The sequence below is a fragment of the Sminthopsis crassicaudata genome, chromosome 2, assembly GCF_048593235.1.
Source record: "Sminthopsis crassicaudata isolate SCR6 chromosome 2, ASM4859323v1, whole genome shotgun sequence".
Classification (NCBI taxonomy): Eukaryota; Metazoa; Chordata; class Mammalia; order Dasyuromorphia; family Dasyuridae; genus Sminthopsis; species Sminthopsis crassicaudata.
In genome coordinates, this window is record NC_133618.1 from 495,238,034 (window position 1) to 495,251,077 (window position 13,044).

The window sequence follows — 13,044 nt, forward strand, 5'->3', positions numbered from 1 at the left end:
TCATCATGTTGGCGTGTGGTGGAGGGGCAGGTGAAGGCTTCGGGTTGGGGGGAGGAGGCTCAGAGCACCCCAGAACATAGCATTTTAGAGAAGGAGCCATAGAATATAAAATATAAGAAATGAATGGGATCTTAGAGTCTAACCTCATTTTGCCTCAAAAGAATCTGAAATCAGGAGTGAGTGAAGAAATCTGCCCAAGGCCACACAATAATTTGATATGCACTTTTTAAAGTTTATTTTAAAAAAAAATGATGGTAGGGTATAGGAATTGCAATTAGGAAGACCTAATTTCCAATCCTGTCTCAGACATTAGCTGTGTGACCCCGGGCATGGGTTAACCTCTGTGTGACTCAGTTTCCTCATTTGTAAAGTGGATGTAATAAAAGTAGCTTACTTCACAGGACTGTTGTAACAAAATATTTTTCAAACCTTAAAGCATGACATAAATGCTAGTTATTATTATTTATATAGGTTTTTAAATTTAATTTTTAATTCACAAAAAATGATTTCCTCTCCCTCCTACCTTTCCCCCTTGGAAAAAAAAACCCAAAAAAACAAATTAAGAGAAAACTCATAACAAATATGTATAGTCAAGCAAAACAAATTCTGCATTGGCCATGTGTGAAAACATGTCTCCTTCTGTACCTTCAGACCATCATATTTCTTTAAGGAGGCCACATGATAAGTTGGAGGCTTGGCTTGGTTTAGAACTCAGGTCCTTCACTAATTAAGGTCTTGGAACTAGAAGAAGGTGGTGGACTCTCTTTGTGTCTCCCATCAGTGCTTTCCCAAATCCTCACCAGCCCTATCACTTCGTGGTGGCCACGTGGATGATGAGGAAGCCTTTGATATTTGGGAAGTGGGTGCTGATAAGATCCACCTGCAGCTGCCTGCTTCCACTTTTGTATGGTGTGATCTCGAACTGGACTCTAGCCCTCTCTTGGGGCTCCAGGGCTGGCACGCTAGAACCAAGAAGAAAGAATGAGGGTCGAGCTATTCTTGTCTCTAGGAATGAACAGTACAAATTCCTTTGCAATTAAAACCCCTTTGCTGGCCTACAGAACCAAGTCCAAACTGCTCTACCTAGTGTTGGATAACTCTTCACCATCTGGTTCCAATTTAACTCTCAAGTATCATTCTCCTTTCTCTCCTCTCTTCTCTACTCTTTTATATTAACCCTGCTTCAATTTTGGATAGATACCATCTCCTCAGAGCCTTCCATGCATCAGGTTCTTTCCTTCCTCCATATTTTTGCTTATGTAGTTCCCATGCCTGGAATATCCTGCCTCCCCTTCTCCACCTTCTAAATCCTTCCCGTTTCAAAGCCCAACTAAGTCTTACCTCCTCCAAAAAGTCTTTATTGATTTTCCCTGCCCACAAGTTTTTACTCCCTTCCCCCCATGCCAGACCCTCACCATCTGTAATAACAATAGCTCAGTTGCATAGCACTTCATTATTTGCAGACTTTCTTTTTACAGCTTTAGTATTTTAATATTATTTTGTTTTATTCATATCATTCAATATTTATGTATAAATTTTTATATAATATAAATAAATACATTTTAATATTAATTTATATTATTATGTTTTATATTACAGTATACTAAAACTTTAAATATTTTTATTACTTTAGGATTAATGGATATAGAGCTGGAAGGAACCTTAGAAAGACCATATTATGCTTTTCCTCACAACAACCCTGTGAATTAGGAGGTGAATCATTTGTTCCCATTTTATAGATATAGAAAATGAGGTGCAGAGAACTAGTGAGTGTCTGAGACCAGATTTAATCCCAAGTCACTAAATTCCTCTTTCTACCGTATCACAATTCTGCTTCAATATACATCACCCCCTCTGAGCTTGCCCACAAGTTTTCCAGATGGGGAAACTGAGGCTCAAAGATGCTTGTACAATGCTTATAACCATTAGTTTTACATGGCCCTTTCCAAGTAACATGACTAGGAAACTATCATATCAAAGTTGCTGTCTCCAAAATTGTCATATCAATAAGTATTTATACCCTATCTTTCCTTTATTAGCTATTGTTAATGTCCCAGAATTGTTTTGTTTGTGGTTCTTGTGCTGATGAGGTCACTGTTACAAAATGAATTTCCTGTTATTTCCTCTGCTATTGTACTCAAATATTTTCAATAAAATTATGTTGCAAAAAAAAAAAAAACAAAAACCCAAACAAACAAACAAACAAACAAAAAACCTGCATGGCAGACCTTAGGGGAAAAAAATGCCCCCTTTGGCTATGTTTCCTGGACTCCTCAGCAGACAGTTCTACTTCCTGGCCCCTGGCCCCAACTCCCAGCCAGGCCCTCGGAAATGCCTTGCTGCAGGGTCTGGCTCCCTGCTCCTCTCTCATCTCCCCTCCCAGCTCCTCTACTTACTCGATGTTGAGCTGCTCCCTGAGGAGCCCACTGCCCTCCATGATCAGCAGGCAGTCCTCTACACGCTCAGACAGGGGATTGGCAATCGTGACCTCCACGGCAAGAGCTTCCCCTACCACGGCAGGACTCAGCATCTGGAGAGGCAACACCACAGCAGATTGGTTTCTGAGCCATTTCCTTCTTGGACACCATCATCCCCGACAAAGTTTGGAGGCATGAAAGGGGCTCTCCATAGAATCACAGCAAGAGGAAGCAGGAAGGAACCATTAAAGGTCTCTCCCCAGTTTAGTCCATCCACCAGTCAATAGTCAAATGGATTTTTTGGTGAGGGAGGTAGTTGAGGTAAGTGACTTGTCTATAGTCTCACAGTAAGTATCTGAGGTTGAATTTGAACTCAGGTCCCTCTGACTCTAGAGCCATACTCTATTCACTTCTCCTCAAAGTTGTCCCCAAAGTGATCTTTTTAAAGTATAAGTCTGACCATGTCATCTCCCTATTCAGTAAATTCTAGTGACTCCCTATCATTTCCAGGATTAAATATAAAATCCCTTATTTGTTTGCCTTATAAATAAAGCTCTTCAAAGACTGACCCTTTCTGCCATTTCAGTCTTCTTATACCTTGCTGCCTTTCACACACCTTTTGGTTCAGGGACACTGGCCTCCTTGCTATTCCCCAAACAAGTTTTTCCTCTGGGCATTTTCACTGGCCGCCCCCAGCACCTGGAATTCTCTCTCTCCTGTCTCCACCATCTGGCTTCCTCGGCCTCCTTCAAGTCTCAGTTAAAATCTCACCTTCTCCAGAAAACATTCCCTTTAATCTCAGTGCCTCCCTTCTGAAATTGTCTTTAATTTATCCTGCCTAGATTGTATTTGTACAATGTTTGCATGTAGTCTCCCCTATTAGATTGTAAGCTCCTCCAGGGCAAGGACTATCCTTTGCCTTTCTTTATATCTTCAGCACTTAGCACAATGCTGGACATGTAACAGGCACTCCATAAATTGTTGTTGTCCTTTACCACTCCCTTCACCCCAGACTCAAGCCTCTCTTTTGGAGCCCACTGGTGCCTTGGGCTAGTTGGACCTTAATGGCAATGAAGTCTTCCAGAGTGATGTCCTTCTCTAGCAGGAGCTTCTCCCCTTTAGAGACCAGGCACATGGCAGCCACCAGGATCTTCTTGTCATCTGTCAAGTCTTCTTTGTACTCTGAGTATGAGATCTCCACAGGGATCCTCTTTTCTGAAAGAGAAATGGGAGTTGGAGCCAGCTTGTTTTACAAATGGGGAAACTGAGGCAAACGGGGTTCAGTGACTTGTTCAGGGTTACACAATTCGTGAGTGTCTGAGGCCAAATTTGAACTCAGATCTTCCTGATTCCAGGCCCAGCACTCTATCCACTGGATCCAGAAGACTTGGGTTCAAATCTTGCTAAGGTCATTCACTGTCTGTGACACTTAAGATCCATTCAAATCAATTACCTACTGAGTGCTTCCTGTAGAACCTGGCCTGTCTAGATTAGACTGTAAGATACAGATCCTGCCCTTAAAGGAGGATTGGGATGGAAAGAGTGATGGCTGTGAAGTCAGAGGACCAGGATTCAAATCCTGCCTCTTCTGTCTGTGTAGTCATGAACAAGGCACATTGATGAGAGTTAGGGAAGGGGGAACCCCTCTTGGGTCGACGCAAAGATAGTCGTGTGATGGTGCAGAGTCTCCTGTAAAAGGAATTTACAGGCCCGAAAACCTAGATTGATAAAAAAAAAAGGTTTATTGTAGGGGTTTAGAAGTAAGGGCAAAGGTAGAAAGATGCCAGGGCCAAAGGTGGCCGCTGGGCGGGCAGGAACCCTTACATGGCCAGAAGGATACCATGTTGGGGGGAGGGCTCCTGCCAAGAGAGAGCTCCAGGCTGGCTCTTTTATACCCAAAGGAGCTTGTGGGTGATGTCCCAAGTTGGCTCAGATCTGATGGGGTCTGGGACAGGCCCGATGACCAGGATTTGTGAATCAAAGGTCAGCCATGGGGGGGGTTTCTTAAAGGGACCTCAACCCCCATCAACATAACTTTTGGGGCATCTCAGTTTCCCCAGCTCTAAATGAAGGAGTTGGACTAGATGCCTCTTAAAGAAATCTCTTCTCGGTCTGAACTTACGGACCTCTAAGGAAATAATCCATTCTCTCTCTGCTTATTTGAATCTTTGCTTCAGCCAAGCCTTGGATTGGGCCTTGACTCTTCCAGGAAGCCTTCCTAGTCCTTAATCCAAATGAATCCATTACTAAGTGGTCAGAGCAGGAAGTTCTGGCCCACATTGTTCCTTCTTCCCTCCCCCTCCCCCCTCACTCACGGAAGGAGGGATTTTCCCACTGAGCTCTCCAGGGCAGAGCCCCTTGTGTCCTGAGGCCATCCCCCCAGATCTGCCCTTCTAGGGGAGGAGGTTACCTTCTTCTGGCTCTAATTTAATTGAATGGGATTCGTGCAGGATCTCAGCCACTGGTCTCCGAGTGTAGAGGATGGTGGCTGCGCTCAGGTTCACCTTGACCCTCTGGAGGCGGGAGGTGAGATTGGTGAGACAGATGGCCAGCTTGATGTTCTGGCCGATGACGGGTGGCTCCAGAAGCTTGAACTTGCCCGTGATGTTGGGCTTCTTGGCCGGCTCCAGAACGTCATCCCTCCAGGAGGCCCAGCCTCGGCCACTGGCCCTCCGGATCCTATCTCTTCTCCCCGAGGCTTCCACCCCAAAGAGCTTCCTCACCGCTTTCCTGTACACCTGCCTTTCCTTCCGGGATCCTGAGGGTCAGAAGAGAATGATTATCATGCCATGGCTATTGATTATTAATGAATGCCATGGGCCCCAGAGCCGGGGCTCCAGGCACAGGCTCCACAGGTTCTTGTCCCAGAATACTCTCTCTGAAGCCAGTTGGACCAGCTTCTAAAGGTCAGGCCATGGGCAAGCCAGGGTGAAGGCTGGGAGTTCAGACCCCTAAGGTTCCCTTCCTTCTTTCCCAGAGGACAGATTCTGTCCAAATCCCATAGCTCCTTACCCAAACTCATCCCCCTCTTCTCCATCCCCAACATACACTGTCTTTCTCTACAAACTTTCTAAAGGGGATTCATCAACTTGTGGCTTTAATGATTCTCTCTCTGTAGTGGATTCCGGCTCTTTAGATGAAGTCCTAGCTTCTCTCCTGAGAGTCTCACATCACAAACCTCTGTCCAGAGATTAGTCTCGTGCATGGCAAGTACTTAATAAATGCTAGTTTACTGACTGGACATCTTACAGGCACGTCAGACTCATAAACAGAGCTTATGTTGTCTCCAAAGTCCTTTTCTGAACTTCTTTAATTCCATTAAAGAGCAGGTACCTTTCTAGTCATCCAGGTTTTCAGCCTTGGAGCCATCTTTGATTCTTCTTACCCTATGACTCCAATAAGTGGGTCAAGTCTTATTATTTCTCTTCCCGTGCCATTATTCACATCCATCTCCTTTCCATTCCATGTGACCCTGCCTTAGTTAAGGCTTCCTTAACTCTCTCCTGGACTATTACAATACTATCCTAATTGGTCTTTTTGCTAAGAATGCTATCTACAATCTATCCTCCACACAGCTGCCAAAGTAAATTGCCAAAGTGAATTACCTAAACCATGTTGTTCTCTGACTTAATAAAGTCCAGTGCCTTCCTATTAATTTAGAGTCTTCTGTTTGTCATTTAAAGCCCTGTTTTACAGCCTGATGGCAATCTTCTAATCCAAATTTATTGTACTCTCATTTAGGCAGTTTTTGGCCCAGCCAAATTGCCCTTCTTGGTATTCCCTACACAAAACATCCCCTCTCCAGTGTCCGTGCCTTTTTAAAGGCTGGCCATGCAATGAAGTCTTCCTCCTCCTCTCTGCCACTTAAAACGGACATTTTCCTTCAAAGCTAAATCTGATCTCTATTCTCTTCATGGAAGCTTTCCTGATCCCCCTCTACCCCAGTTTTAGTGCTTCTCTCATCAAATTACCTTGAATCTATTCCTTCTGCATATATTTTGCATACATTTCATTCCATATGGGTGCCTTCCTCTAGAATGTAAACTCCCAAGGGCAGGGACAGTTTAACATTTAGTCTCTATTTCCAGTGTCCAGCACATAGTGGATACCTAATATATACTTATTAGTTGAGTAAGAGTCTCTTTTCCCCAGTTATCTACAAATGAGGGAAATTTGTCTGGGTAGTTACAGAAGTGAGATTTTCCTTATGTTCTGTTGATACTTCAAATCAATAATCGTGACACATTTATGGAGCACTTTAAAGTTTTAAATAAAATTAAAATTGTAAATTAACTTCATGTTATAGATGGGAAAACTGGGGTATGGAGAGATTCAATGATTTGCCCAATGTCACACAAGAAGTTACTGTCAGAATTCAAATAGAACTTAGGTTTTCTGACTTTAGTCAAGAAACTGTCCATCGGACCAAGCCTTGATGCCTTTTTGATGCAGTGCTCATATTTTTTCTTTCTTCCATGCTAGTGTTGGGCACAGGATAGGGGCTGGGTGGAAAAAATGGATTTCTCACTTTTTTGAAGTCCCACAATAACCACAAGGAAGCAGAATGTGTGGAGAGGGGGTTGTACTTTGATGACTCTAAGCTGCTTACTTACCCTGGGCAGATCATAGAATCTTTCAGACTACCTATTTCATAGAATTATTTTGAAGAAAGTATTCTGCAAACCTTAAAATTCTTTACAGATGTGAGTCTTATACATTCATCTACCTAGTGGCTCTGTCTTCTTGGACAAATCACAATGTTTGGGGGCTTCAGTTTCTTTCTCTGGAAAGCATGTGAGTGTTGGAAGACAAGCTCCAGTGAAATGAGTGTGTGATTCAGGGACCAGGCGGAGATAATTCATTATGAACTCTTCAAATTCATTGATTAGAGAGTCATATATATATATATATATCTCCAATATAGAGTCAATATAAAATACACTCTTTGATATTCCTGTATCCTTTCTAACAAACTCAATCTATTGAGATGCAAATGATTAAGCCCAGATTTTGGCTGCTTCAAAAGAGAGTAAATAGTTGTGATACACATCAGAGTAAACTTATCATACCAATGTCCTCAAGTATCTTTCTCCCAAATGCCTTTAGTCTCCATCAAGGGCTGCTTTTCCTGTCCTAAGTTCAAAGGTATATCTTTGATCCATTATATAGCTGAATTTGCATTTTGCTTCAGTCACCAGTTTCTTATCAATATATTAATAAGTATGTCTCTGCTGTTGTATATAGAAAAGGGAAATTGGTGAGCCAAGCTACTGTAAGTATCAAAAGCTGCAATGGATTCTTACCTCCTGGCCCTCTACATGCGAGTTGGACTAGATTCATCTCTAAGGTCCTTCCCAGTTCTAAATGGCATGAGCCTGGGTCACTGTCACTGAGGAGGGGAGCAAACAGCAGTGGCTAGGCCTTCATCATCACCCTCTCTGACTGTGACTGAGCCTTCATTCAACAGAGCAGCCCAGCCACACAGGTGGATGACTCTAGAGATTTCATCAAACTGGATTCTGTTATCCTGGAGTGTGTCACAGTTTGGAGCCAACTTTTTCACAAATTGTTACATTTACTTCAATCCCCAGGTTCACAGAAAGGGAAACTGAGGACTTGAGAAATTAAGGGATTTGCCCAATGTTGTCACACAGCTGGGGATCAGTAGATAGCCAGATTTGAATTGTAATCTTCTGACTCCAGTTCTTTCCATTGCTTCCCACCTTCTCCCATTTATATGCACGGGGGATAATCTGTCACTTTGGGGAGACAGGGAAGGAAAACCAGCTCTTATCTCAGAAGACCTAATTTCTAAAGCCCCATGGAGCCAACGCCCACTTCTTTCTGAGGTTCTGCTCGCCTTCCCTCCCCTCCCATCCTCTGAGGTTCCCTCCTTCCCCACCTCACTCTTCCTGCCAACACCTTAGGCGCAGTTGTCATAAATCACTGTGTTCCAAGCATGTTCCCCCTCAAAGCCGATGCTGACATAGCCTATGTGCTGACTCAATCCCCACTAGACACAGATAGCTCGGAGCTGGCCCCAGCACAGCATGCCCTGTTTCTTTCAAAACCGGTTGTTCAGGAGCCAAATTTGAGGGTGGGGGTGGCAAAGGATGGTCCTTCCATGACTCTTGGTGGGGAAATGTCTGACTGTTTAATAATGTGTGGTCTGCAGATGGGACTTCAAACAGGTTCCTTTGGCGGTAATAGGAAAGGGCCATGACTCAGTCTGCCTCGTGGAGCTTGGCTAATACGGGCCCAACATATTTATGCTGTGCCTTATCTAGTGCCTTAAAGTGCTCTACATAAATTATCTCCTTTATTCCTCAAACTATCTTGGGAGGAAAGTGATACTATGATCTCTATTTTTTCAGATAACAAAACCGAGGCAAAGAGTTGGATCAGTGTTTAAAGTCAAATCTTTTTGACTCTCTCCTTTACACCATGGAGCTTTCCATATTTTCTACCCATTTATCTGACTAATGAAAGGACCAGTTCCAGAGCTCCAGAAGGTGTTAGGAGGAGGAGCTAGGGCTTTACAAAATGTTTTCCTCGGAAACTGCATGAGGAAGGGGATGCAAGGGTTATTACTATTTTACAGATGAGGAGAGTGCCTTAGAAAGGGGCAGTCACAGACATAGATGCAGTTTCAGACCTGGAATCCAAACCCACCTCTCTTGACTCCAAGTCTCGTATTCTTTCCAGAGCTCTTTGTTGCCTCACAATAGGGGTGTGTGTGTGTGTGTGTGTGTGTGTGTGTGTGTGTGTGTGTGTGTTTGGGCTCTGTCACTCAACAATTTTGTACTTTCCATTTGGTCTTAAAGCAAACAATCAGCATTTATTAAGTGCTTGCTGTGTGCCAGACACTATACTAAGTAAACTGGGTATTCAAAGAAGGCAAAAGCATCTCCTGCCCTCGAGGACCTTACTTTCTAATATGGGAGAAAGCATATAAATAGGCATAAACTAGACACAGATTGAATAGAGGAAAGGGAATCCTAGGAGGGAAGTCTCCAGCAGCTCCTGACAGCAGAATTGTAAAGAGCTACAAGAGTGCAGTGTATAGAGGACCAGAACTGGAGCCAGGAAGACCTGAATTCAAATGTAGCCTCAAGCATTTGTAACTGTGTACCCCGGATAAGTCAATCAATCCGTCTCCTTCAGTTCCTCATCTATAAAGTGAGTATAATAATAGCGCCTACTTCTCCGGGTTGTGGTCATAATCACCTGAAATAACAATTAGAAAGTGCTTGGTGCAGTGCCTGGCACAGAGTACTGCTTAATAAATGTTAAGAATATCCTTTGGATTGAAGCACAAAACCAGAACCAAAAATAGAAGTCGATAATAGGGGGTTAGTACCCAAAGTAAGGAAGGAGATGATAAGAGAACGGTCCCTGCTCTTGGCCCTCAGCTGATCCAGATTAACACTACTTTTGAGTATTTAAATAACAAACAACAGGAAAAACAAAGTCAACACTGACATATGTGATTCTTAACCCCTGTCAGTGACTGTTAAAATACTGTGGGAAATGGCAGAGGTTCTGAAGGACTGGAGAAAGAAAAATGGGAAGAAAATCAAATCCATAAATCGCAAATCAGGGAGGGAGACATTCACTCCTGTCAAAATTCTCGAACATATTAAACACATTGTTAGTAGTTAAATTAATTATTAACAATTATTAAACCTATTATGTAAGAGGTTAGGAAAAGGTGAACTATCTCTACTAGAGACTGAGAGCCCAAAACAAGGAAAAGGTCCCAGATACACGAAGATATTTATAGCAGCTCTTTTTATAGTAGTCCAAAACTGGAAAATGAGAGGTATTTGAGAGGAACAGCTGAATGCTAATGGAATATTAGTGTGCCATGAGAAATAATGAAATGGACTATTTCAGAGAAAAGTGGGAAGACCTCTATGACTCAATATAGAGCAAAGTGAGCACAACTACCGGAACAAGTTATACGATGACACCATTAAAGAGAAAAATCACTTTGAAAGACTTCGGGACTCTGATTAGTAGAATGATAGACAATGAGTGCAGAAGACTAAAGATGAATCACAAATCACATCATCTCCTCTCCACCACCTACACATGTTCTGCTGGAGAGATGCACCACAATGAAAAGTGCATTTTTGCATGGGGTCAGTGTGGGAATTGGCTTTGCTGGACTATGGGAATTTGTTTTTTCAGTTGTTCAAATCGGGGAATGGGGATGGAAGGGAGAGATAGTAAGTGCTTGTAAAATTAATTTTAAATGAATTTTTTTTAAAGGAAAAAGGACACATAGCGAGTATGGCTGCACAAAGAATAGGTCATATTAAATTAATCTCATTTCTACTTTTTTGGACTAGGTTAGCAAATGGCAGATCAGGCAGCTTGGTGGTTCAGTGGATAGATCACCAGGGACCTGAAGTTAAGAAGGCTCCTCTTCCTGAGTTCAAGTGTACCCTCAGTCTCTTACTAGCTGTGTGACCTTGGGTCAGTCATTTAACCCTGTTTGACTCAGTTTCTTCATATGTAAAATGAATTGGAATGAGGAAATGACTCATGTGGCTAGAGTGTTGGAGTTGTCATCAAAAAGACCCAAGTTCAAATCCTGCCTCAGACACATTTGCTGTATGACCTTGGACAAGTCACTTAGCCTCTGTCTACCTCAGTTTCATCATCTGTGAAATGAGGGAAATAATAGCACCTAGCCCCTAGAATTGTTATAAAAATAAAATAATATATGTAAAGCACAAAGGTCTGCATAAATGTTAGCCACTATTATTTGAAGGAACTGAGAATGTTTAGCCTGGAGAAGAGAAGATTTAGGGAGAACATGGTGGCTACCTTTAAGTATTTGAAGGGCTGTCACTTGGAAGAAGGATTATATTTAAGTCAATAAATCAATAAAGAAACATTTATTTAGTACTTATGTGTCAAGCTTTGGGTGAAGCTCTGAGAATATAAAAAAAGCAAAAATAGTCTTGTTCAGTTTGGCCCCAGAAGGTAGAAGCAGGGAGAAGCTGTAAAAAAGCAGGTTAAGGCTTGATATTGTACCCTTTGATCCAGCAGTGCTATTACTGGGCTTATACCCCAAGGAAATACTAAAGAAGGGAAAGGGACCTGTATGTGCCAAAATCTTTGTGGCAGCCCTTTTCATAGTGGCTAGAAACTGGAAAATGAATGGATGCCCATCAATTGGAGAATGGTTGGGTAAATTATGGTATATGAAGGTTATGGAATATTATTGTTCTGTAAGAAATGACCAGTAGGATGAATACAGAGAGGCTTGGAGAGACTTACATCAACTGATGCTGAGTGAAACGAGCAGAACTAGGGGATCATTATACACTTCAACAATGATACTGTATGAGGATCAATTCTATTGGAAGTGGGTATCTTCAACAAAGAGAAGATCTAATTCAGTTCTAATTGATCAATGATGGACAGAAACAGCTTCCCCCCGAGAAGGAACACTGGGAATTGAGTGTAAACTGTTTGTATTTTTTGTTTCTCTTCCCAGTTTATTTTTACCATCTGAATCCAATTATTCCTGTGCAACAACAACAACAACAAAAATCGGTTCTGCACATATATATTGTACCTAGGATATGCTATAACATATTTAATATGTATGAGACTGCCTGCCATCTAGGGGAGGGGGTAGAGGGAAGGAGAGGAAAATTTGGCACAGAAGGGAGTGCAAGGGATAATGTTGTAAAAAATTAACCATGCATATGTACTATCAAAAAATGTTAAAATAAATTAAAAAAAAAAAAGGCTTGATATTGGTTCATCTTCCTAATAGACTAGAGGTTTCCAGAATTGGGCTGGGCTGCCTGGGTGGTAGCAGGTCCCCTGTCACTGAAGGCAAGAACTGGGCCCAATGACCATAGTGTGTGGTCACTCAGAGACCCTTTTGGGGAGATAGAGACTGGATCAGATGGCTACTGAGGTCCCTTCCAGTTCTGAAATTCCATGATTTTTTGATAGAAAGAAAGAGCTACTCCTCATCCCCAAGATCTCAAGCTTTGGAGGTTGGTTAGGAAAATGTGGATCTGGTAAGAGGAGATGATGAAAAAAGTTCTTGTTATGCTAAATCTAGCTAGGTGGAAAGTGCAATTTATTAGGTGCCTATTTTTTTTTTTTCTATAGGAGCAGCTAGGTGGAGCAGTGGATGGAGCTCCAGGCCTGGAGTCAGGAAGACTCATCTCCCTGAATTTAATTCTGGCCTCAGACACTAGCTACGTGACTATGGACAAGTCATTTAATTCTGTTTGCCTCAGTTTCCTCCTATGTAAAATGAGCTAGAGATGGAAATGGTAAATCACTCCATTGTCTTGGCCAAGAAAACTCCAAATGGGGTCATGAAAAGAGTTCATGAAAAGAGTCAAGACACAAGTAAACAACCACTTTTTTCCAGGCTTTGTGCTAGGATGGGGGAGAGATTTTTTTTGGGGGGGAAAGGAAGGGAGAGATAAAAAGAGGAGCATACATCTAACTAGATCAATGTAAAGCTCTAGAGTTGAGCTAAAAAATCAATAGGATTTGAGGCAACGTGCAGAGTTCAGCATGCAGTGCACAGAAAGTGATGCTGCCATCTTCTGCTTGCTTAGACTCTACTTGGCATGTTGCATTT

The 13,044-nt window shown here is 42.3% G+C and overlaps 1 protein-coding gene across 1 annotated transcript in view; it reads right to left on the minus strand.

The window, feature by feature from the left end:
- Positions 1-211: 211 nt before the first annotated feature.
- Positions 212-13,044, minus strand: part of TGM6 (transglutaminase 6) — a 46,344-nt gene continuing 33,511 nt past the window's right edge. Inside the window, exons 10-13 of the mRNA XM_074285185.1 lie at positions 4,828-5,175; positions 3,478-3,632; positions 2,397-2,530; positions 212-962 (exon numbers count right to left, since the gene is read on the minus strand). Coding sequence (XP_074141286.1) covers positions 809-962; positions 2,397-2,530; positions 3,478-3,632; positions 4,828-5,175 — 791 coding nt within the window. The 3' untranslated portion in view covers positions 212-808. The remainder of the gene's footprint in view (positions 963-2,396; positions 2,531-3,477; positions 3,633-4,827; positions 5,176-13,044) is intronic.